Source organism: Melanotaenia boesemani, chromosome 12, assembly GCF_017639745.1.
Source record: "Melanotaenia boesemani isolate fMelBoe1 chromosome 12, fMelBoe1.pri, whole genome shotgun sequence".
Classification (NCBI taxonomy): domain Eukaryota; kingdom Metazoa; phylum Chordata; class Actinopteri; order Atheriniformes; family Melanotaeniidae; genus Melanotaenia; species Melanotaenia boesemani.
The window spans coordinates 7,391,240-7,416,897 of record NC_055693.1 but is presented as its reverse complement, the minus strand read 5'-3'; the positions used below and the strand labels follow the sequence as shown (position 1 = coordinate 7,416,897).

The window sequence follows — 25,658 nt, the reverse complement described above, 5'->3', positions numbered from 1 at the left end:
ATGGTAGAAGACAGAAGAAGACAGTACACATGCACACAATTTTGAAGAAGTTACTTGTAAAGCAGTCCACGCTTCATCTAAGGCCACTGGATCCAGTCACACATGAAAACGTGTTTATGTTTGGGAGAATTTCGGCCATTAATAGCTACCATCCACTCACAACTGTGTTTGGTATTTGAAGTAATTTCTATGCCCGTCTTTACCACTAGTTGTCGATAATTCATACACTGCACCTTTAATTATCCCAAAAATATTTTGTAAGGTTTTTTTTTTTTTTAAACATTTTATTTATTGAGGTTTTCAAACTGAATGTGATATTTCAGAGTAAATACAGTAATATTAAGATATAATATTTTAATCATTTGTATCAGATTTGGACCAAAATTCACTTTTTCTAAGACTGCAAAGAGACAGGGCCATTCTAACCGATTAAATGCCTTTTCAGCATCTAGTGAAAGAGTAACAACCGGGGTATTACAACTTTTAGCGCAATAAATTATATTCAGAAACCTACGGATGTTATTAAAAGAATAGGCGTGTGCTGTAGAGGCAGGTTAGCTAGCCTGTCATCGTTGCTGCTAGCGTTGTCTCCCAATGAAGAGGTTTGCTTATTTTTCTCCTCTTCATCTTTATCTTTCTTTTTCAGTAACATTGTCTGAATCTCAGAGTTACCACGTTTTAAAACCCTATAAGTGTTGAAGTGGCTAAAAGAAAGAATTGACAGAAGGCTAATATCGATGAGCTATTGAGCGGAGCACAGCACCATACGTCTGTTCTCTACGCCTCCATAACCGGAAGTCCTCTTTGTAAGGTTTTTCTATTTAACCTGCAAGTGTTAAAGTGTTTTCATCAGTTCATTTCAAATGTGAAATACAACTTCTGTTATTCGTTTTTCTGTCCAAATGCACCAAGATGTTTACTGCAATCAAAAGTTTCTTGGATTTTAACCTTAGTTTTAGTAATCTAGACCAGCACAGTTTGCCCTTCCTTAATTTCTTTTTTTTTTTTTTTTTTTTTTCCATTTTTTTTCTGAAATGACAAAACAATTTAATTCATTCTACCATTTTTTTAAGTGTGTTACATGTGGTTGGGAACATTTTCAAATATGTAAGATGAATTGTAAGTGGTGGGCTGCACCTGCATGAATGACTTTGCATGTTTTCACAGGCTTTTAGTGAATGCTTGTGTGTGTGTTTGAGAGAGATTTTGGGCACATTCAGCAGCACTGAAGAATGAAATGTGACGGGTCCGTCGACATGAGCCTAAATCCAAACTCCATCTGCCTCTGTGGCCTCTGTGCACCCCTGATTTCTTTCAACACCATTCCTACAGATATCCATTTCTGACTTTTCTACACTTTCTAGAGTCTGGCAGTGTGCTTGTCTTCTTCCGGTTACTGGATTCTTTATTTTTTACACCTCTTAATTAAGTGGTGTAGATACAAACAAATCAGTCTGACTGCAGTTTTGGCTGTTTTACAGCCTGGCTGCTGTCATCTTGTTTCAAATTGTGTTATCATATTGTAATATGTTCAATGAGTGCTGGAAATCGCAAGTAAAATGCTAAGCTGGACAAAGTGTCTTCACATTAGCTGCCAAAGCCAAGAGTGAAAGAGCAAATGATTCTTCCGGGGATTAGAAGCTACCAGTTACCCCCATAATCACACACTCACTCACACTAACACATTCTTTCAAATCAACGTTTGCTATGAAGCATTCTGTGCACAGCACATTCTCTTAAACACAAGGCTGAACACATGCTGTCACACAAAAGCAACTCAAACTTGAGCGTTTAAAAGGCAGCCAGGCCGTGAGCGCTGCGAGGCCACATGATGTTTGCAGGGAGATTTGAGACGGCTTATCTGAGGATAGACAGAGAACAGACTGCAGCTGTGCTGAAATGATTTATATCAGCAGAAACACACACTCTTCACTTTTTTTGAAGCCTGTACCCATGGACGTGTGCAAATGTGTGTGAAACACAAGTGCATGTTATTGCAGGAGAATTGCACATGATACGAATACTTGGGTGTAAAATTGATTTACACATTTGTCTGTGACAAAACATAATGTAATGCCAATTATTGCCTTTGTTTGGTCACAGTATGGAATGAGGGCATTTACTGAGGTCTCTTCATGTGCAGATGCTCAGTGTTTAGCATTTTAAAAACCAAGCTACGCTGCTTGGCCAAAGTAAAATCACCAAAGCAAAACAACAACAAAAAAAATCTAATATTTCTTTGGACTTCCATTAGCTTTGATAATGACAGCATGTGCTGTGGCATTGTTTCGATAATCTTTTGCAATGCCACAAGATTTATTTCCATCCACTGTTATGTTAATTTTTCTCCAATACCTTGTTGTGATGATGCAACAGTCTGACCAATGTACAAAGGCTTCTCCAGCACTTCCCAATGATTCTCAATGGAGTTCAGGTCTGAACTCTCTGGTGGCCATTACATGTGTGGAAATGATGTCTCATGCACCTACCTGTTGTTGTACCTGAGCGGCGGAGGTGGCGGAGGAAAAGATAGTCACAAGCTGCAGTCCTGGTCCGGTTGAGGAAACGAGGGAATCAGCCTCCTCTACCAAGTATTCTTCTGGCAAATGTTCAGTCATTGGACAACAAGCTGGATGAACTTCAGAGCAGGATGGCATTTCAACAGAGATTAACATTGTTTTTGCTTTATCGGCAATGTGGCTCGACCCCTTGATCTAGGCCATTACTCTTGAGGACTCTCCATTTATTGGCTGGAATGGACTATACATTCAGGAAAGAGCAAGGGAGGTAGTGTCTGTTTAATGGTGAATAACAAATGGTGCTCAGATGTGGGTATTATGTCTGCGGGCTGCACTATGGACCTGTAGCACCTCATTCAACAGTGGTCCATCCAATCGAGTTGCAGCATTCAAGCCAGTACCACCGGGCTCAGGGGCAGCTTCATACCGCAGGCCATAAGACTTCTAAATGCTGTCAGCAGAAACGCCACCTTTAAATAATAGCATCTTCTTATTGTTTATTATATATTTTACTGTATAACGTATTTGTAATATTCTTGCTTTTGTGTTTGACTATTTTTATTGTGGTTTATATTCTTTTTAGTATTGTTAGGAGAGCCTGGGATTTAAGAATTTTACTGCCAATGATTGCCGATGTAATTGTTGTGCAATGACAATAAATTCATTCATTCATTCATTCATTCATTCATTCATTCATTCATTCATTCATTCATTCATTCACTCTTGTACAGTAAGCACTAGGCCTGATGGCTGCATCATTTCATTCTCCTCTCTTCTCATCATTCACAGACCTGAGTTCTACTGTTGTTTTTCTTTGGTTTGATTATACCAAACATTTAAGTGATCACTTATCACCATCATTCACAATGGTTTTCCCACCACATGTGATGGCTCGGACAATACAGGACAATTCTGATTCATGGCATAAGGAGGACAAAATGTGAGGTCAGACTCTGTTCTGTAACATGTAAATGGAAATATGAACATGATATCCTATCTACAACTCATATAAACACAATAATTAAAATGTTTATTAAGAAGAGGTTAATAGTTGAAATGTTATTTTGTATGTAAACATAGTCACCGTCACTTAGCTGGGTTTAAACACAATCTAGACAAACGGTAACAAGATACAAGATTTCACCAGCTGTCAGTCTGTCAATGCTGACGTCCTCCTGGCAGAGGAAACCCAGTGAAGCCTCAACGGGATCTCTGAGGATGCTGTCAGCGTGCTGAGATCCGTCACATTCACAACACTTTCACACCAACATCCACACTTTCTCAGATACCCAGTGTAATTTTGAGAGGCCTTTCAGCAGTTTGCACTCACATTATGACATACACTTCAGTTTTGCAAAATAACCAGTAGAACCAGAACACATGCTACCTTTTATATCCAATGAACTGAAGGAAAAGAGATGAAAAGACATCAGACCTGCTTAATATTGTTAACGCAATGTCATAAATATCTGCGGGTATTAGAATGGCTGCTCTGGTGGTGGACAACGATTTTATGTGTTATCTGATCATGTCTTTTATCCTCTGTTAGCATTATTTACGTTAAGCTTTGGGAGATGAAAGCTTTTTCTACTGTTTTGCAATCACTAGTTTTAGTTAAGTTTGTGACTCCAGAATACTGAATGAAGCCCATTTTTTTCTCTACTTCTCAGACTTTTTTTTTTTTTTTTTTGCAACTTTGCATGAGATGGAATTTTACTTCCTCTCTGCTCTTGTTTACATTTAATGTTTACACAATATTAAACACAATAACACAATATTAAATGTGTTTTATTATATTTATTCAAAGGATTTGTGGAAGAAAAAAGATGCAAGACCACTGTTTATTTTCGAGGGCTGCAATTAACTGAAACCTCTAGTACTTAATTATTTTCTCACCTACATGAGAATTTCTCTCAGTCAGCTACTAAGAATATTCATCTTTTGTAAAATGTTCAAAATGTCATAAACGGCTCTGTTTATGAGGAAAATATTTACAAATCTGAAATGTATAACAATTAGTAAAACACCAGCAATATAAAAAAAACAACCTCTAAACTTGCTGCTGATAAAGTAAACCTGAGCTAATATAATAACACAACATTAGTGATGGAAAAATTAATTATTTTTACTGACTCGAGTTTGTATGAGTCACTCCGTAAAGAGAATCAGGTTTTTAAGTAATTTTAAGTTCTCGTTAGGGATCATGACTTAAATGATTATTTAGTTTTCAATGATTTTTTTAGGACTCTCACATCACAATACAACATTATAAAGATGCACAGCAAAATGCAGAAATACTGCAAGCTATACATGACTACCAGAATGGCACTCGGCATGTCCACCACTGGTAAAAAGTTCAGACACACTTTTCCACTGGATTTAATGGGAAAGTGTGTCCAACGTTTTAATTCGTACTGCATTTTCTGACACGGCTGATGTTTTATTTCACAGTTATAAAAAAAATAAATTGAAAATGTTTTTCACTTTTTTCACCCATCCTCGATCTTTCCACTCAGTCTCATGGACCTCTGGTAACTTGCTAACAATAGAAATGGCATCTATAACATGACTCAGCTTTTTGGAGGCGGTATATAACAGAACTTAGGTCAGCATTTCCAGAGGACACTCATGGACTGATGAATGCCAGCAGTAGTCTATGACTCATAAAGATAGTCAACAATAGTAATTTAACATTTTAACACTGTTATATAGTAATCCAAGCTTATTTCTGGCTGAAAGCACATTTTTATTTTGCTTTATTTTTATTTAATGCTTTCATCTCTCCACACTAAAATGCTGTACTCATCAGTTTCAGATAAGTAGCACAGTTACAACAGAATTGTAAATCAACACAACAGAACATCTTTGTAAATTTTATTTTTATCTCAAGTAATATTTTAACATTTTTTCTTATCAGTTTTTCATACAGCAACTTTTTTGAAATTGAGTGGTCCACATGTGATTAGTCTGGTTTGATAACGGATGATGGGATGAAGTCACACAAAGGTGAGTGGTGGATATGTATAGTTCCTGGTCTTGGGCAGTGTGGCCTTTAGTTGGCCAGGGTTTGGGTTACAAGGGGCTTAAAGTGTAAGTTAATAGAAAGTGCACAGTGGCACAGAGATGAGCTGACGCAATGCAGTTTTCTATTTTCACATCTTGAAACCCCCGTCTCGTATGGAGCAAAAGAGATTTCGCTCTGATGCCATTAGCAGATGCAAGTGTGTTATTACAGAGAGGGGAATTGAACATTCTCCATGTACTGCGCTATAAATATCCCTGTGACGTTTAGTGTACTCAGTGGGGTTCAGGTGCTAAACCACTTGGATCTTTTTCGATCCTTTTGTCTGTATTCATTGTTAATGTCAAGAACAGTCACTAAGGTGGACTTTTTATATTATGCGAACCAGTGGGTGATTGGTGAGAAGTGACAAATGAGTTGAAAATGGAGACGTATCATAAGTAAATAAAACAGCAATGTGTTGAGACTCTTGTTCTTCCTTTATTATTTGTTTATATATACACAGGATTTTTTTTCTAATTAAACCAGTGTCTTGGTTATTTCAACATTTACAAGTATTTAGCTTCTTCAGTATACCGTATTTTGTAGCTTATGATAGCTAATGTAAGCATCCTGGGTGTTTGCAATTGTACTCATCAGAAAGGACATATTGTCACATAATTCTTATAACTTTGTGAGTCAGAACAACAACTCCACAGAAAGAGACTTAAAAAGAGGCAGCACTCTAGACCACGATGAACGCAGTAAATACGTTGCAGCTTCTTCTTCTTTGTTCCTTTTGCTGGTTGCCTGTTTGCAATATTACAGAACACTGTCCCTATGATTTCTAAAGGCACTGCACTGTTTCCTATGACTGGATATGCATCCACAAACTCTCTGAAAATATACTGAAATACACAAGGACACAGAAGATGAAAAGAAGGCTGTATGTATGCATATATTTAATGTAGAGCACAAATAACACTTAATTGTTTCTGGTGGCGTGAAGCCAGAGTTGATAACCATTCATAACCATTGTTTATGCACATATGAATAAATTAGCTCAATTTTCCCTCAGCTACACAACTTTTATTTTTGTAAGGATTGGCTTTTATGATAGTTATTAGAAAATGGACTAATGTGGATGAAATTATGTTTTAAATGGATTATGATTAGACTACAATGATTTGAAATCATTTGGACTGTGCCTTTAAAAGTGCCTTGAAATTACTTTTTCATAAATTAGCACTATACAAATAAGAAAATAAATAAGAACTAAAATTTCCAAAATATCTCTCATTAAAGCCCTAAACTGAGTTTTCACACTAAGGTTTCCTCTAGTGAAGGTTAATTCAGCAGCTATGGTAAATAGTAAATGATCTGCATATAGCACTTTTACCCAAAGTGCTTTACATTATACATCACATTCACCCATTCACACACACATTCACACACTGTTGGTAGAAGCTGCCATTCAAGGAGTTCAACCATGACCCATCAGGAGTAATTTGGGTTTTGGTGTTTTGCTCACGGACACCTCGACATGAGCTCGACAGGCCAAAGATCGAACCCACACCCCTCAGACTACAAGATTATCTCGCATCCCGTTTCTTCTCTGAGCTCTCTTCAACCAGTAAAAGTCAGTCAGATGTTGACCCATGTCTTATCTCTCGTTCTGTGTCTTTCTCTGTTTTTTTTCCTTGTTTCCTCCAAAAATATCCTCTTGCATTTCTTTGCTAAATCAGTCATGGTGAATATCCAAGATATACATTGTAGTGCTGTCCAATTGCTGGCGTGTGACATGGGTACTGAAAAGCAAAATGCTGCAGTAATTTGAAGCTCTGGGACAGAAAAAAAAAGTTGTAAAATGCAGTTTCTCGGCCTTTGGATGCAGCAGATCAATGACGGCACCAGGAATGTATACAATTAATGTCAGTGTGCCATCAAAAAAGGTCAGTAGCACAGAGTTTTAGAAATCTACAACATTTAAGTATCACACTAGGCCAATAGGCAGCAACAACCTCTACATAAGCATCATATCAAAGTACAAGAAAATAATGTTCTGAGCATTATTAGTCATTTAATTAACCTCAATATTTTGCTCAAGATCTTTATAGCACATAGTCTGAGTGCAATGACAAAACTGAAAGACAAATCTGATTCAAAGCAAACATAGCGTACAAAACATAGCATTCCATAGCAAAAACATAACATAGCATACGTGCTGCCTAATGTTTAATAAGGCAGCACGTATAAAGAATTGTTGTTGTGGTTTCCAAAGAACAATACAAAAAGCAATAGTGGGCAAATAAAACAACCATTTGCTATGCACGTACTGAGAATGGAGTTTTATTTTTATTTTTTAAACTCTTTAGAAAGCATTTTTAAAAAAATATATTTTGTCTGTCTAAAATTGTCAGGTTAAGTTGACCAGTCTTCTTTTACAATAGTTTAAACATCTTTGTCAAATGGGGTGCTGTGGGATGCAGGCATACATGTCACAAATTCACAGAAAAGAATGTGAAAGTCAATATTACACATCTAATTAATGTCACATGTGAATTCCTCCCATCTGGTGCCCCACGTAATTAAACACTACAATCTGCCAAGAAGAATTTTAATATTGAGTAGATGCTGATGGAGTGACAGAGCTGAAAATAGACAAAAAAGAAAGCTGAGCCGATTTTTCATTCAGAGCAAATGTTTAAAATGAATTATGATTAAATGTACTGTCTGACATCTTTCAGACTGTGTAAAATATTTGATTAGTTTAAGAAAAGACTGCTGGACCCAGAAAAATCCAAGTTGTATAATAAACCTTCTGTCTCGTCACTGTCCTGATACAGCATTCTCCCAGATGTCACTTCTTTAAAGTGATGCCACTAAAGTCTGACTGATAATTTAACATGGCTAACCTTACAACTAATCCCCCCTTGAAAATGAGATTAAGGCTTCTCCTTGCATTTCACTAGGTATGCACATATTCACTATATGTCCTTTTCCAAGAATATCCTCTAGCAGATCATTCCCAAATTGAATGTGACTTTTGGCTGTTGTGAAGGACACTCTATATGAGGTGCACCAATAGAGTATGAGCTCAAGTAAGCATAACTGTGTATATGTCTGTACACCGTGTGTGTGTGCATATGTGTTTTCTGATTAACAGTTACAGTTACCAGTGGGGATCAGACAGCAAGTAACAAAATGATAAGGTGGCATTTTCTGCTGTACACCTTTAGCAGGGTGTTTTGTTCTTTTCATTATTTATCCTTTTGTCTCTTTTTGTTTCTTTAAATAATCTTCATCTTTATGTGTGCATGTGTGTCAGTATTTTAGTAAGAGAAGAAAGTTATGATAAGGCAGTTATCATCACAAGAATGCTGGATGAGGACAATTCTGCTGCACTGGTGTCCAAACAGCAAGCAGACTGTTTAGGGAAGGCTAGTAACTATAAATAAAACAGTCTGATGCCCTTTGTTAATTTACCGTTACTTATCGCAGGTGCCAGATTGTACATCCACAATTGCATGGCTTAAGTACCACACTATCGTTTTCATCCAGTGGTGGTGATAACTTAAATTTCCTCAATTAAAAAAACAAATAATATTTTGTCATGAACGTCTCTGTTTATGAGGAAAATACTTACAAATCAGAAATACAAAACAACTAGTAAACAATTTGTTCAGGACACTCACATCACTATACAGCATATTAAAGATGCACAGCAAAATGCAGAAATACTGCAAGCTATACATGACTACCAGAATGGCACTCAGCATGTCCACCACCGGTCAAAAGTTTGGACACACTTTTCCACTGGATTTAAGTCTGTGTCCAAAAGTGTGTTCAAACCTTTGACTGGTACTGTACCTTCTGACAAGGCTTATGTTTAATTTCAGTTTTAAAAATGGTAAATTTGAAAACCCTTCCTCAATCTTTCCATTCAGTCTCATGATAATCTGGTAACTTGCTAATTACAAATTAGACTGAAGCTTGGTACATACTCCACGAGAAGCAAAAACTTTGTTTGTTGTTCCCGAAGCCACATAAACTATAAAAAGTTTGTTTTGGTCTTGTCAATTCATTGTCGAAGGGACCTTCGTCCACGAAGGGGCGGGATTTAGTTGACCCAGTGATTTCATGCTTAACGAGAGACTTCGTCCATGGCAGGGCAGGGCCGTGCATGTAACGGTGTCAGTGTCTTTATATATCAAATGTGTTGTATTCACTCTACCACCTCTATCCACTGTTTATTAAAGCTGTCTGTTCAGCCTTGCATCAGTGGAAATGAGTTTTTCTACGTTAACCACACCCAACCTCAAACATCCGACCAATCACACAATACTGGACCCCCACGAGAAGAAAGTTCTACTCGGCTGATGACTCCATGTGATTTAGAGCAATGGGCTTTTTTCACACTATTTCTGAACTTTAGCTTAATTTTTATTAAAAAAAAAAAAGATTGTGACACATTGTAATATTTTATGTGCTGTAGTTGGTATTTACTTGTTTTTAGCACCTGGTGAAGTTCAGGTGAGTCATGATCTCGTGATATGTGAAAACTTGTGAGGCTGACTGTAAGGTTGCTCTGGAATGAAATCCTTCTCTGTGGGACAAGATATTTTTCTCATGTGTCTAAACACACTGCAAAACCACCGGGCCCAGTTTCTGAATTCTTGTCCACTGCTGTCTTTGCTCTTTTTTGGAAAACCATTCCCACCCGAGGCCTTGTTTTTTTTTTGTTGTTTTTTTTTGAGCAGACAGAAGGAAACAAAAGAGTTTCCCTAACCCAAGATAGCATGTTTTTTTTTTTTCTCATGGTGCCAAAATGTGAAAAAAAAACAGCTGATAAATCTTTTCTGGTGATACTTTAAAATAGACCGCTGCTATATCTAAAGATTTGAAGCTTTCATTTTGGTCTGTAAATATCACAGCCAACAGCCACTGGACCTAAATTCACCTTTCAAACCTGTTTTATAGAGCCCTGCTAAAATGGAGGGCCCCCTCGTAGCCTGGTCTCCCTGCAGATGTTCTGAATTACCTCACTCTATGGCTTAGGGGTCCCTTGGGATTCAGAGCAAGCATGAGTTGTGCACAAGTTTTGTGTGGTCCAAACCTTTTCCCGCTATTCCTCTAAATCTCTCAACTCAGACATCATTCCTCCCTCCCTTGTTAGAAAAAGAGTGGAAGGGATTTGTTCATCAACTCATATCTCACTGTATATTCCTTTCTTCCTTCCCTGTCTCTCCTGCTGCTATATACCAAATTTTGATCTTCCTACTCTTTTAAATCTTTCCTTTCACATTTATTCAGTTTTACTTGGATACAACAGATTTCTTTATTCACTTTGACATATTGTGCTTTTAAAAAGGATGAAGGGTAGAAATTTGATATGGTACCTTCCTTCAGCTCATTCCCATGAAAGCGCCTTTGATGACAGAGATGTACTCATAAAAAGGAACGTGAGCATCGCAGGCCTCTCAGCAGCACGTGTCCACCACCTGTTCTGTGTAACAAACCCAACCTGAAATCAGCCCCTCTGTGGTGAACGAAGCAGTGTAACACAATCATACCCTGAAATGTCAATTTCATGTCTGCACTCATGCAGTTTATAATGCTAAACATTTCTAAATGGAACATAAACTGAAAAAGAGCAACAAAGGCCCTTTTCACTGGTATATGAAACAACTTCCCCAAAGATGAGTTTCTTACATGTTTTTATACTGATTGCAGTTTGCCCTTTTCTTAACAAATGTCAAAAGATATTGTTGGTATTTTTAATTGAGTACATGATTTATTTAAGTTAATTCATGACATAATTTTAGAAAGAATCCTAAATTTGCTTTAAATCTTGTTTTAGTGCAACACTGTATTCACAATTTTTTAATATGCTGTTCAGCGTATAATATTGTTAGAAAATTCTTTGTCTCTGCTGTTGAGGGTCTCTATGTCACCTGTCTTATGCCCTGTCTAGGGTTTACAAGCACAGCACAAAAAGGATTTCCCATCCCGGCCCTCAAAACAGGATCAAACAACTTTGATAATGAAAGATTTATTCACAATAAGCAAGACATTGAATGAGTTTGTAAAGAAGGATTGTCAGGGTGAACCAAAGCCAAAACAACAAACAAAATCAACTAGCCCAGCCAAGAAAGTGTTAACTGAACCGTACTTGAACAAAACACATTTACTAACCTTAACTTGCATAAACAGGAGAAAACACATAAAGCAAAATGGTGGATCACCGCCCTTACAGCTTATGAAAGCGAAAGGTCTACTCACAAATAAAACAGAAATAATCACACAGAGTAACTGATTGGGATCAGCAGCTTGAATCACACACACACACACACACACACAAATAAAAAACCCGAGTTTGAGGGCCAAGCGGGCTAATCACTGCTGCTATCAAAAATGCTGCCACTGGAGCACAGGAACACCTGGTCTTTTCAAGGCTGCAGGTTCTGGCAGGGACCAATCTGGAGATGGCTGGTGTTAAGCAGGAGCCAATCAGCAGATGACACATGCCCTGGGACAGCCAACCGCAGTTGGACCTGTAGACACTCTTAAAGAGCTTATGAAAGAAAAGATGACTCATCCAGACACAAAACAGTACACACCCAAAAATACAGCTAATGCCGTAACCCCAAACATCAACTGCCTTTAGTGGTGTAACGCTATGGGTATTTATCATGAAATGTAAGGTAAGAAGCTGTACACTTTAGCTAAATTCACATGGAGACACAACCCATTTTGTTTAAAAACATTTATACATTATAGATGGAAAATAATCAGGAATTAAAGAAGAGGTCACCGCTGGATAACAAGAACCTAAAGTTGTGGTCATGTATTGTCCATTGGACAATAAAATTTTTAATATTATCCTTATTTCATGATGTAGATTAAAAGAAATTTTTCTTTTTCTTAATAAGCCCCCAGCTGATTTAGGCAGCCGGCCATCCATCCCTTTCCGTATATGACCTAATATATGTGTATGTGTAAGCGTGTGGGTCTAATATGAGCAGCCTTTCAGTCATCACAACGTCAGACTTATCTCAAATGTTTCAAAAGTTCAGGGAATCTTTGCAGTTTCATACTAGCAGCTCAAAGCTGCAATGTCTGGGATTTAGTTCCAGCCATTTTTATGACTCAGTATGGTGCAGCTAGTTTAAGATTTCAAGATTTTATGTGTATACAGGCCTTCACCTCAAAATGTGAACTAAACATGAGTGTTATTTCCATATCCAGCTTGTGTAAAATAATAATTTTGTAGGCTTAATGAGAAACCACGTTTTGTTAATGTACTTCTTAACATACATGACCATTAATATGTGCCCTGTTATGTGTGACTGATACTATATGGTTGTGTGTGTGTGTGTGTGTTTATTTTAGTTTTCTTTTGATAAATGGGTGAATATTTGCAACTGAGCCAGTGTAAAAGGTGTGTATGTGCATGGTTATAGTAAACTCTGGGGGTCAACAAGGAGTCGACTGGTTGTCTCCTCTAAAATGGATTCGCATCTGAAACTCCAAGGCCGGGACTAATGTTTTTCTCTCTGGCTGTGTCCCTGAGGGGGCAGGGAGATTAGGTTGTCATATTTCACCTGTCAAACACTTGAAAGGGAGCAGTGAGAGCTGGCTAGAGAATCCTGTGAGCCAGTGAATCTCCTGAGGATGCAGCTGCCATTCACAAGCACCGCAACTGAAAACTAAAACACAAGGCCTTGTGGGATGATGCAAAGATGTCTCTTCTTCTAATACAATACTTGTCATTGAGTTATTGTGACTCTTTTAAAAGCTCAAGTTTTTTGCGTTTCAAGGAACAATTGATTCACAATTGATGTATTTCATGGCACAATGTTTGTGTCTCACAAATGTCTCTATACGCTATCTACGTCACATATTTTGAACAAGAAAAGCTATTAAAACATTAGCCTCAGGTAACAGGTGGGGGTGGGGTACAACAATGCCTTTATTATTTTGTTATTTATTTATTATTAATATGCTAATAAATGTATATACATACGGAACTGGAAGATGACAAAATCCATAATGTTGCACAGCTGCAGATAATGAGCATATTCACCAAACAGAATAATCTTTGTTTTGCCAGTTTGTCAAGGTGTCTGCTTTCACATTGTGAATCCAATTCTGGCTTGAACTTGTACAGCTGGATTTGAGGTGATGCTCGTAAACATTGCGTGTTTGTCAAGGTTTTCTCTTAAGTGTTGCATTCACTCCCTGGCCAGCAACTAGAGTAGCGCACGTTCACAAGTTGCCATCATCCTCTCCCACGACCCCTTATTAATAATCATGGAATTTAACCAATCAGATAGCACTTTACCCAAATCCTCTCATTTCCAGAGGATGTTTCCCAGGACGAAGCTCCCCCTTGTTTTTACGTATTTACAAACTATTTGGAGTTATACCAAATAGTACCAAAAATTTTAAAGAAATGATAGGAATTATCACATTAATGTCCACTTTATATCCAAAGGTCTGTTCTGCCAAGCTAGGTTGAGTCCTCCTTGTGTCTTATTAACACCTTTGTGTCTCAGTCATTTTGTGTTTGGTCCCCAGCATTGCTTTTACAATCTCCTTAACTTTATGCTGAAATGGGGGAATAGTTTTTAAATTTTGTAAACAACATTCAAAATATCAGTTAGCTGATATAAAAAGGGTCAGTGTAGCAATAACATCTAAATATAACAATAAAATCAAGAGAAATCAGTTATGGAGATTTTGTCACCTTTATTTCCACTTCATTTTAACTTATTAACTTTAAATATCTATAATAACGTGCACACGGTCTGGGAAATACGTGAGATGTGCACATTCTTGTCACACATTCGATTAAAGATGGTGTATTTCTTGTATTGCTCAAAAGGTGCATCTGCCAAATGTGTAAGAACGAGCAGAACAAGAAGTTGAAGTTACCAAGTCTTCGTAAAAAAAAAGAAGAAGAAAAAAATCTGAGTCAGGAAGTGATAAATGAAAATAGAGGAGTTGGAGGAGGAGGGAAAGGAGAGTAGTAGAAAGACATAAAACGGAGCGGAAACAACACTCAAAAGGGAAAAGGAACTAGGTAATAATTTTAGATGTCTACCTGGGGAGTTTGACGTAATGACTTCCACAGATGACCCCATCTTCTTCATCCCGCCCCCTCCCATCTTGTTGTATCCTATTCAATCTCCCCACCCTACTACCACCCCCACCTCTCTTCCAATCCCTTGGTGCCCCTCCATGAGAACTGATGATGTCAGATCCAGTATTTCACAGCCAGAAGCGGGCGATGACATTGACAATTTGGCCTGTGAGTTCTCTCTAGCCTTGGACATGGTGTTACGATTACATGCTCCACTGCAGGTCCGACATACCAGGGATGAAGGGGTGATGGTGTGTATGTGTGTGCTGGAGTTGTGGGTGTAGACCTTTTAAATAACTTTCATGGAGTTCACTTCAATGGTCCTCTCTCCTCGTAAAACAAAACAACATTGATAAATATCTAAGGATACTGTTATGATACAAGCAGATTCCTGGAAAAGTGCTTAGTTTGTCCTTTAACAGCAGTGAAGCCCAGTCTTGTACCTAGCTCAAGCAACCTTCCTCACAAAATTAATTTCTGGGGGGTTTTGAAACACACAATACATCACTCTGAAACAACCTCTAATCTGCTGTCCAAGGCCAAAATAATTCATCTTGCTTTTTTTTTTTTTTTTTCCTAGTTTGGGTTTCATGGCCACAGCAGGTGAAAACATGAGCTGGTTTACAATTACTCAGTAGAAGCTCATACTAAGAGCAAAGGGTTGTTGAAACCTCAGGGTTGGTTCTCGCTAGAGAACGAAGAAATTCAGCCTCCCCTCAGCATCTGAGCCAGCAAAACCCCAGGAAACCCTGAGTGAGTTATCTGATATGGAACATCAGTGTGTGATGAGAGCAGCTGTCTTTTTGGATGTAAAAACAACTCCAAGCAGGGAGAACAGTCATCTTAGCCTCAGGTGGTTACTTAGCAGTTATGGTGGTCAATAAGGCACAGAGAAGATTCCCAACAGCAGCTCCAGCACCATAGACGTGAAACTGCTCATCTTAAGTGTAGGAACAATTTTCAGTCACTACTAAGTAACTGTACTGCTAAATAATAATCTAACAAAGTTAGGATGTTAGGATGTCAACATGTGCTTAAATGTAGCGTACCAAAATTTGAATTGGTTTCCAGGCAACTTAACGGAGCAACATTCAATTTTGATGCATAATTTACTTTTCCGTTGTCTGATTGAATTAATTCTAAGTGGTATTCAGTCAACCTTCCATCTTCATTTGTGGAAGACCCATGTGTGGTAGGTGGTACTTGGCCAGCATCTTTTTAGATTGTGGCTACTGGTTGTCCAGCAGCTCAAAATGTGGACATGTAAGACCATGTCCAGCTCCACTTTTGCCTTTCCTTTTTTTTTTTTTATTGTTACTGGGGTTTTTTTTTTTTACTGTTACTGCTTTTACTGATACTTTTTTTTTTTACAATCACTTTCAACAGCCTCAAAAACTATAACTACTTAACTTGTTAATGGTTATTTATTAAAAAAAAGTACTACAACATTCTAGTTTCTCACTGGTGTAAATGAAGTATGGGTCATTTAATTTAATTTCATTATTGCCTAAATCCAACCAGGAAGTAAAGGCATCATTGTAAATTGTGGAGAAGTATCACCAAGGCAAGTAGCAAAATAGTGTCCATTAAGATGATGCTTGTATTGTAAAAGGAATGTACATTATCCATAATCACAATCCATTTCTAACCCAAGTGTTGCACACTTTAGCAAAAAGTTACTCCCAAGGATGTGAGCGTAAAAAACATTCCTTCTCTTTTATTTCTAAAACACAGAAACACAAGTATGAGTACTCTGGCAGGCTATGGTGATTACACCCAAGACCTTTCGATGAGCTACTAGCCAGGTAAAGCACTGTCAAGTCCCACATTCTGCATTTTAACTTGCAAACTTTCACATAGATGTCATAAATGCGTTCCTTTAAGTTTGACACTTTAGCACACTTATTAAACACCAGTAACGCCACAATTTTCCCATTTTCCCATTGCTGTTGCTTACCTGAAACACAGAAACACAAGCACATTAACATGCAGCTGTACACTGCAGGTTACTGGGGCTTACTGAAAGGCACCTCTGGTTTTTCAGCCTCAAGGATCCCTAAGCTGCCCAAGGTATCTGTGTGAATTTACTCACTCTTTTAAATAACCTCCCAGAAAATAACAGTATTGTTTTGAGTCTGTCTGTCTTCATTGCCCATTCTTAGTACCTTTTAGCTTTAGCTCATTGCTCAGATAAGGGTCTAAAATATAAAAGAACAACCTCATTGGTTGTTGATATTGCCTGGTCTTGTTGGTGAGAGACAAATATACAAAAATTTCTCACCAGTTTGTCTGATATCAGTTCAGGCCCTGTTTAATATGAATCTATTTTAATTTGCTACTGAAAGCTCCCCAACGAGACATTCATCCTCAACCTGCTCTACTGTTATTACAGCTTGGTGCAGGTATCTAAATAACTCTACACCATTGCAGCCTGTCTGTCATACCTGCTGGTGATTGTGCCTCTCAAACTGTCCGTATTAGTGGCTCTACAGGAGTCTACATTGCCAGGCCTTGTGTGAATTCTCAACACTACCGTGAAAAGTGTCACATCCACGTTGGACACATTAGACCTATAACTAAGGTGTATTATCCGGCTCAAAAGAACCAACCGCCGTACTTCATTCACAGGAATTCAGCAATGACAGCCCTCTCCCCATGGAGGAATAAACATGGAATACTCACTCACCACATCTCTCCTCACTTACAGATCTTGACACATCTGCAGATTTTAACATACTTATCAGCGCTGTTCAAGGTATGTGCTTACAGATGTATGTTTCCATTTTAGTTATCTTGTAAGTTCTGACAGATTTACTTTTTTATTTCCCCAGTTGGATCTGAAAAATATTTTAAATCCCCATAAATCTATTAAGGTTCTGCACAGACGTAGATCATTTCTGATCTATGAATAATATTTTGATGACACTTTAATGTGACATTGATTATTCACCTGAACATGAACATGAAAGAGGCAATATTTTCTGATACTCAAACTAAAACTGGGAAGGTTGCTTTTAGTAAAAAAAAAAAAAATATATATACATATATATATATATATATATATATATATATATATACATATCCTTGAAAGCCTACAAAAGCAAATGGAGGGAAAAAACATCAAAATCGGTCGCTGATCACTGGAAAATTACCTTTGATGGGGCCAAGGCTTAGCTGTTTTCTCAGCATACAAGGCTATGCTGAGAATTGCCATTGCTGTGCTTGACTGAATTATTTGGATGTTTTTATTATTACAATCAATGAGGAATCCAAATCAGAGATACTTTATTAATTGCTGCATTACAGTCCTCTTTAAAATGGGTAAAATATAGTGAAATACAGTAAGAAAAATGTGCTCAATTAAATAAAAAATATGAATGATACAATAAACGATGTTAATGGCTTCAGGGATTACCAGCACAACAGGCACAGATGACTTTACGACCACAGCTCTGGTTGGCAGCCTCAACAATGGTGGCATGGAACATAGTACACTCGGACTAAATGTCTCATGCCTCACCTATGGTCACAAGCTGTGGGTAGTGACCGAAAGAACATGCTCACAAATACAAGCGGCTGAGATTATTTTCATTGCAGGGTGGCCAGGCTCTCCCTTAGAGATAGGGTGAGAAGCTCAGTAACCCGGGAGGGGCTCAGAGTAGAGTCACTGCTCCTCTGCATCGACAGTAGCCAGATGAGGTCCTCCCTGCTTAGGCAGCTGCCATCGTGACCCAGCCCCAGATAAGTGGAGGATGGATGGATGGATGGATGATAAAGAAAAGTTACCAATGGCCTTTTGAGGAGCAATGGCTCCTACTTCTGTGCATAGGCATGTACAGACAATGCAAAAGAGTACATCTGCGCAGTCGTGCACAGGTCCAATTTGACCTCCCACCCGAATCCGAATGATTTCCAAACCCGACCCGTGGATACCAGACCCAACCCTCACATTAACACATTGAAATTGTAAATACACCCCCACCCTTCATTGCATTACTTTGCCAAATTTGTTCATGTATTTAAAGCGATGGTGTTGTTTTGTCGTAGTTTTATTTACAATAAAAAAAAAGGAAAAGACAACAATACAGTAAAAATTGTGAAACAGCAGAATTTTGCTGTTTGTTTGACTTCAAACTGTGACGTCAAAGTCGAATGAAATGCAACATGATTGTTCAGACTGAGTTCACTTCCACACAGATCAGATGCGTATCCGATCTATGACCACATGTGAAAGTGGCCTGGGTTGGATTTTAAACAATCCAAATAATTAAAAAAATTGTTTCCCAGTGAAAATAGTTGGTGTCATGGTAGTGTATTGGGGAGTAGGCAAGTCTGCATGTTCGTGTTAGTAGAGTTGGTCTTTAGTCCTGTAACGTTGGTGACTCAGTGACCAGCATATCAGACTGCATGAGCTTACAGAGATTAAGTAAATTATATCTTGAGCAGACTAATGAGACTGATCTTGTCTGTATGTCTTTTTCTTGGACCTAATTTCAGAAAAACAGAGACTACATTGGAAATTGGACGAGGGACAAAAACAAATGATCGGAGTTGTAATGTTTCTAACTTGAACTGCAGGATATTCATGTGCTGCTGATATGATATATGAGATTCCAACTGTCTTTCCATGCCAACTCCATAGGAAGCAGTTTCATCTCTCTCTGCAGACAAGACCTGATTTATGAATCGGAAACTTCATGCCTGTGTATAACTTTTCTGTGTCAACAGTCTACACCCACCTAGGGCGGTTATTGATTAGAATCATGCATTGATATGTAAACAAACTCACAGATATCTGGAAAAAGCTTAACATTTCTGTTTGGAAAAACTGTACGAGAGTAGGTTGGTAAGTTTTTGTTGCACACAACCCTTTGCTCATGGACAGCAGGTATTCCTCCTCCTGTTTCCTCTGTCATCCATCCTACCTACCTCCTGCTGTTTGGTCATAAACTCACATAATATGTTTAGCAGTAGCCCACAAGCTCCCTACCGCTGCTCAAGGTCACTCGTTATCAGCACAGTAAGGTAGTTATAGGCCGTCGTAGGATAAGCAACACTGATATAAAATATCTGTAATCAAATAAGAAAAGTGGCGATTTTATTGCATGATTTTCTCTTATTGTCGTCTTTATTTTCTATGTTTTTTATGTCTATTTTGTCTCAGACTTTTAGATTGAAAAAGTGCTCAATATGTCCACACATAAATGTATATTTTAATATGCATTACTGAATTATATTGACTTATAACAAGTAAATATATTTTACAGTTGTATTTTTTACCATACTTTATAAGGAAAACCCCAAGACTCCTGACAAGATTTATCAAAGATGTAAGTCTTTCTAAGATTTCACAAAAAAAAATAAAAATAAAATAAAAAAAATCTAGATGGCTGACAACTGACAACTAGCTAAATCCTGAGGTGCTTTTTTCTGCTTCAGCTGACTGTAACCCAGAGGTAATAGAGGGTCATATATTTCTGTCCTCTTCAGTGAAAATAACTTTTTGTTTTTTTATTTATTTAATTAACTCGATTTTCTATATTTTTTTGTCTTTATGAGTTAGAGGAGGGATCAGCAAGTGTGTTCTTCGATCTGCCATCCTGCAGGTTTTCCTGGTACAACACACCTGATTCAAATGAAGAAGCTTCTCTAACAACCTGTTGTCAACTTCTTCACCAGCCTGTTAATGAGCCACCTCATTAATAAGCTTGTTAATAAGCAGTTTTTAAATTTGTTTTAAGTATTAACTGCAATCAGTCAATATTGACCACTGGATGAACAGATGTGGCAAGGAGCTGCCCAAATATTTAAAACACTGATAAAGTGTAGTAAGCCATATAGTTAATCTAAGGAAGATGCTTTCATATGTAGCAGAATTTAACCTGTAATGTGCAAATGATTAACCTGGAAGACTTAAAATGTGACTTTTTCAGGTTCAGGATGCTAATATTTTAAAAGTCACATTCTTTTGCCCTTATGACTATACTGTGTCATTAACTGCAGTAATGGTGCAGCAGTGCAACTGCAAGCCATTATTGTCTTTATTAATGGACATGTTAATGAAATTATTGCATTGTCAAGTACTAAAGGAGTTTGTTTTCTTCCTGTAATACTTTCCTTTGTAAGTTGAGCAAGCTTTAAAGCTAAGATGTTTAGCCTTTGAAAGATTATTTAACACTTCAGTTTAACTTAAGTACTAGGTGACTAAAAGAATTTATTTTATTTTTTTTTTTATTTTTATTTTTTTTTCCATCGGCCCACTTCGAGATAACTTAGACATAAAATTCTATTCCTTCAAAGTACAACTTAGCCAACCAGGCAGGTATTCCAGAAAGAGTTTTAACAGCTTCTGTGATAAAAGCCTGTTCTCAATATTTAGCTTTTGCTAAATCCTCTGTCTTAACCTGCATTGTCGGTTCTATAACACTGGCTATGAAGTAGCTATCACAACCCATATGTGGGTTAAGCCAAACCTATGATAGGTATCACCCACTGAATCTTGAAATCACAATGAAAATGACTAAAAAGGTTTTATTAAAACAGCTGAATCTGACAGCTTGGCAGAGGATTTTGAGCAAAGTCAACTCATAAGTGGATCTTGAACGCATTCAGCCTACAGTTGGCATGTGTTATCCAATTACTAATCTTAATAAGCTTATTATATTATATTATATTATATTATATTATATTATATTATATTATATTATATTATATTATATTATATTATATTATATATATAATTTCCATTTTGTTGAAGGCTCAGCACAAAGGGGTATACGTATTTCACAGCCAATAAGAAGACCTCGGAGGGATGGAAGACAGGTTTGGGACAACAACCCCTCACCCCTGATGACGAGCTCATGATGAGCATTAACTGGGGCCACCCGATGGTGAGGGGCATTCCAGGGGATTACATCATCAGAACCGGGTCCAGATGACTGCAGAGTAACTGTATAATGTCCACCTACAGTTCCAGATCTTTGAAATGGAAAACATAAAACTGGAGATAAGAAATCCATGGAGACCTAGATCAAAATGAATGATGATATCACATAACAAGGTCTTTTGAGGTAATGAAGCATGCAATGGGGAAGTTGCCAGAGAAAAGTTTAAATGAAAAATATTGAAAATGGAGGGGTTGTTTTTTTTTTTATTTCTTTAAATCAAAGTGGTTGGCAGATTTGATCATGCATGTGTTGGTCTTCTCTCAAATCATTATATTGGAGATAAGTTGGGCATAGCCTGAACAAAACCTGCTACATAATAGATTATGTTCACAGCACAAGTTTCTGTAAGAACTTAACTAGATTAACCACTTTGGAACAGAAAACCCAAGATTACTGTTTAGTCTAGGTTAACATAGTCAGTTAAACCAGTAAACCCGCTTCTTGGAAGAAACTTCTCTAAACAAACCCTTAGAGAATATCTCATAGAATATATTTTATGCTTAAACACTGCAGAACAATCAAAACATGAGCCTCCTTCCTACTATCTCTTCCTGTTGCATCTTTTTGGCATCTTCTTCAATCTCTTCTCTCTTTTCTTTAGTTTCTAAAACCTTAGTGATGCTAAATTGCCTGTATGATTCTGGGAAACAGTTCAAATCCGGATTTGCCCGTCTCTAAAGCAAATAATGATCTGATCAGGTTTGGGGTTTAGTATGAAACCTGTGCATAACTTGCTCCATGTGCAGTGTGTGTGAAAGCAACTCTTTTGTGTGGGTAAGCTTACAGAAAGGTTGCTCAACAATGCCAAATGTTTCTGCTGAAAGTCTGTATTTTCCATCTCACTTTTAGACAGTGTGTGTGTGTGTGTGTGTGTGTGTGTGTGTGTGTGTGTGTGTGTGTATGTAGTACACTAGTTTGTTTCCTTTTTCAAATGTGTAGCATATTCTTTCTTTTCTTTTCTGTCTAATTATTTACATTTAATGTTTTGTAGGTCATGTTTTGGTACATTAAATGCACCAGTAAGAATTTTTAATGACCAGTGTCTGTGGTTGCGTACATTTTGGAAATTTTAACATTGAATGTGAAATAACTTTTTTTTACTTTTTTGTAAATGGTTAGGCCATAAAACACTGGCATTAGTCTTTAAATCTAGGATACTTTTCTTGTGCAATTACCTTGGGCAGGAAACTGCCTGTCTCAAACTAAAAAGGACTAAAATGAAAATAAAGGATTGTTAGTAAAAATGTTTCATCTCAGGTCCGGTTAAATAACCCTCATGAGGGGGTCTCTAAATCTTCAGTCCATTCATCAGCGGTGTCTCCGGAGCACATCATAGAAAGGTGGAGGTGATGTGGCCCAGTGGGGTCAGAGATATACTGCCCTGCATGTTCACACAGTCAGACAGCTTCCTTTTCTGACATGTACACTGGCCGTATGGGGCACAAGGCCAGTCCGTAAAACTCTGGAGACTTTCACTAAAGAGACTGAGCGAGAGAGAGGCCGTAAAGAGCTTGACATACCAGAAAAAGTTCATATCTGGACAAGCAGCACACTGATTGAAATTCATAAAATTTATAATATGAAATTAAATTAATTAAATGAACAATACTATTACTCAGAATCTTTCTGTCTGGGATGGTAGATGCCTCTCACTAAAAAGACTGTTGTTTCCTTGTTGTGTAGAGGGTGTAAATAAATATTGTTTATTATGTTTTTTAAAGCATTATTAGAACATCTTCATAGATTTCCTGCTTCAGAAAGTTGTGATAATGTAAACAGAACTTATGCTATAAGAAATAAATTATGTTTACAATATAACAGCATCATGTATTGTAACCAGGATAAGTTGGCAAATATCTTTAAAAGGCTATTTTTATTTCAACGTTACTTTGATTTTTGTATCTTTGTCATACATTACTTTATTGACACATTAAAAAGCGAGACCCATCTTTTCCAATTTTTATTTGATACCACACATGCAAACAAATACATTATGTCAAAGCTCTGTAACAATCAAGCAAACATCTACAAATATTAGACAAAGTTAAAAACACACAGGGTTGCATTGATTTGTGGAGTTGATAGATGAATTACCTAAGAAGTGAAATTGAACTGCAGTCAGACAATGGATAAAGCAAAGGTAGCCAGGAATCAGAACATTTTGTATTTTTCTGTAATAGCTTTAATAAATTACAGACCTAATACTTAGTCATTTAAATTAACTTTCAAAACATGCCACACTTTTGCCATACCACAACAAGAAATTGTGATTCTTGTGGTAATTGTTGACTATTTTCCCTGGAATTACCATATATTTTATTTCTATTACTTAAAAGGTTATAAAGTGCAGACCTTTTTCATGCAAACAAAACCTAGAGAATCCTCTAAAGATGATTCAGCCTCTTAACTATCTCGCCAGGACTGAAAGGCGATCTCCCAACAGTTGCTGCGTTGTGCTGAGCCTAATCCTCAACCAAAAAAGTAAAATAAGGGAGTAAATACAGAACACCTGAAAAAGACCAGTGGTCTGCATTTCAGCTCAAATGGGCTTCCTTAGTTCTTGAGCCTTTTGTAAAACAAGGCTGCAACACTAAGGGCAACTATGCAAGCAATAGCAAGAACCCCAACAGCCACACCAACCCTGACACCAGAGTTGTCTCCCTCTGCAACAAGGGGCTTCTCCTTGGACTCAGTGGTGTCAGCTTTGGTGATGATCTCTGGAGAGGTGAGGGTGTAAGTCTTGGAAATGTCCGCTTCAGTAGTGTCAAGAGTGCTTCTCTTCCTCCTGTTGCACCTCAGGAAGGAACTGCAGGTGCTTATCTCACAGAGACGGGTGATGCAGTGGAGGTAGTAGGTGGACACAGTCTGGTTCTGCTGCTCGACGAAACGGAAGGCTGGGAAAGCAAAGCGGGCGGTTTGGCTATTTCCGTTCTCAGTTATGTTTGTGAAGCGATCCTGGGAGCAGGGGACGAACAGGTTGAAGAAGGTGGAGTTGGAAGGTAGAGGGGTGATGGAGGCGTAGCACCGGTCCAGCAGGACATTGTACTGGCCTGTCAAGTTGGTGGCTTTGACCATAACGAACACATTGGTCCTCAGCTCAATCCCCTGTTGTGGAATGACCATTGGTCTAGTAAAGTTGGCATCACTGAAGAGTTGCATGCTCAACGTGCTAATGAAACTTCCATTGTTGTCACTGACTGAGATAGAAGAGGATGATACATTAATCTGGGTGTTGTTGACCAGATACTCTAAAGGATAGGCACAAGAGTAAAAGTACTTCAGCTCAGCGTTGTAAGTGATGGCGCCAGTTGTGGGATCAAAGGAACGAACAGCACCACTGATGTTCACCGTTTGGATGTTGGAAAAGTCAGCAAACGGACCTGTCCCAGGTGCACTGGTGGTCCTGAATATGCTTCCACAGGCATTGGTCATGTTCAGCGGAAAGTTGAACCGAGCAACAGGTGGAAACACAGAGGTATCGAGGGTGGCTCTGCAGGCTGGATCCATTATGTTGTTCAGGATCAGGAGCGTCTCATTGTAGCCGGTATAGATGACTGGGCACATTTGAATTGCCAGAGAAACCGATGAAGTACCACACTGAACTGCAATATCAGTGAAACTCGGTAGTCTTGCTTCTGTCCCACAGTCACTTAGCGTTAGCTGACTGCTTCTGCCTATCAAGGAGAGTAAAAGTAAAAGAATCATTGCTGATCTTCAAGTTTGCACTGAATGTAAAGTCTGTGCTAAAACCTTGTCTTGACTGAAGGCTGGTAGTGAGTTTGTTTGAAGTCTTTAGGTTATGTTCAGGGGTCTTTATAGGTAAAGTGTGTCTTCTGGGATTGGTCCAAAATGAGGTGAAGCAACTAGCCTTTGTTTTTATCAATTGTATTGCATATGGAAGGAGAGCTTCAGTCCGGACCATGTCCTACGGGCAAGTGAAACCTGAATCATCATGCAATCTTGAATACAAAGACAATGGACTAGTTCCTTTGTTGACTTTGCCTTAAAATATAGATCACCATGTCCTCCAGTACTGATCCTCCATG

The 25,658-nt window shown here is 37.9% G+C and overlaps 1 protein-coding gene across 1 annotated transcript; it reads right to left on the bottom strand.

Moving 5' to 3' along the window:
* Positions 1–24,165: 24,165 nt before the first annotated feature.
* On the bottom strand, positions 24,166–25,317 carry LOC121650600 (zona pellucida-like domain-containing protein 1). Its single transcript, XM_042002165.1, has one exon. It carries the CDS (start codon positions 25,315–25,317, stop codon positions 24,166–24,168), a length of 1,152 nt encoding a protein of 383 aa, XP_041858099.1.
* Positions 25,318–25,658: the final 341 nt, after the last annotated feature.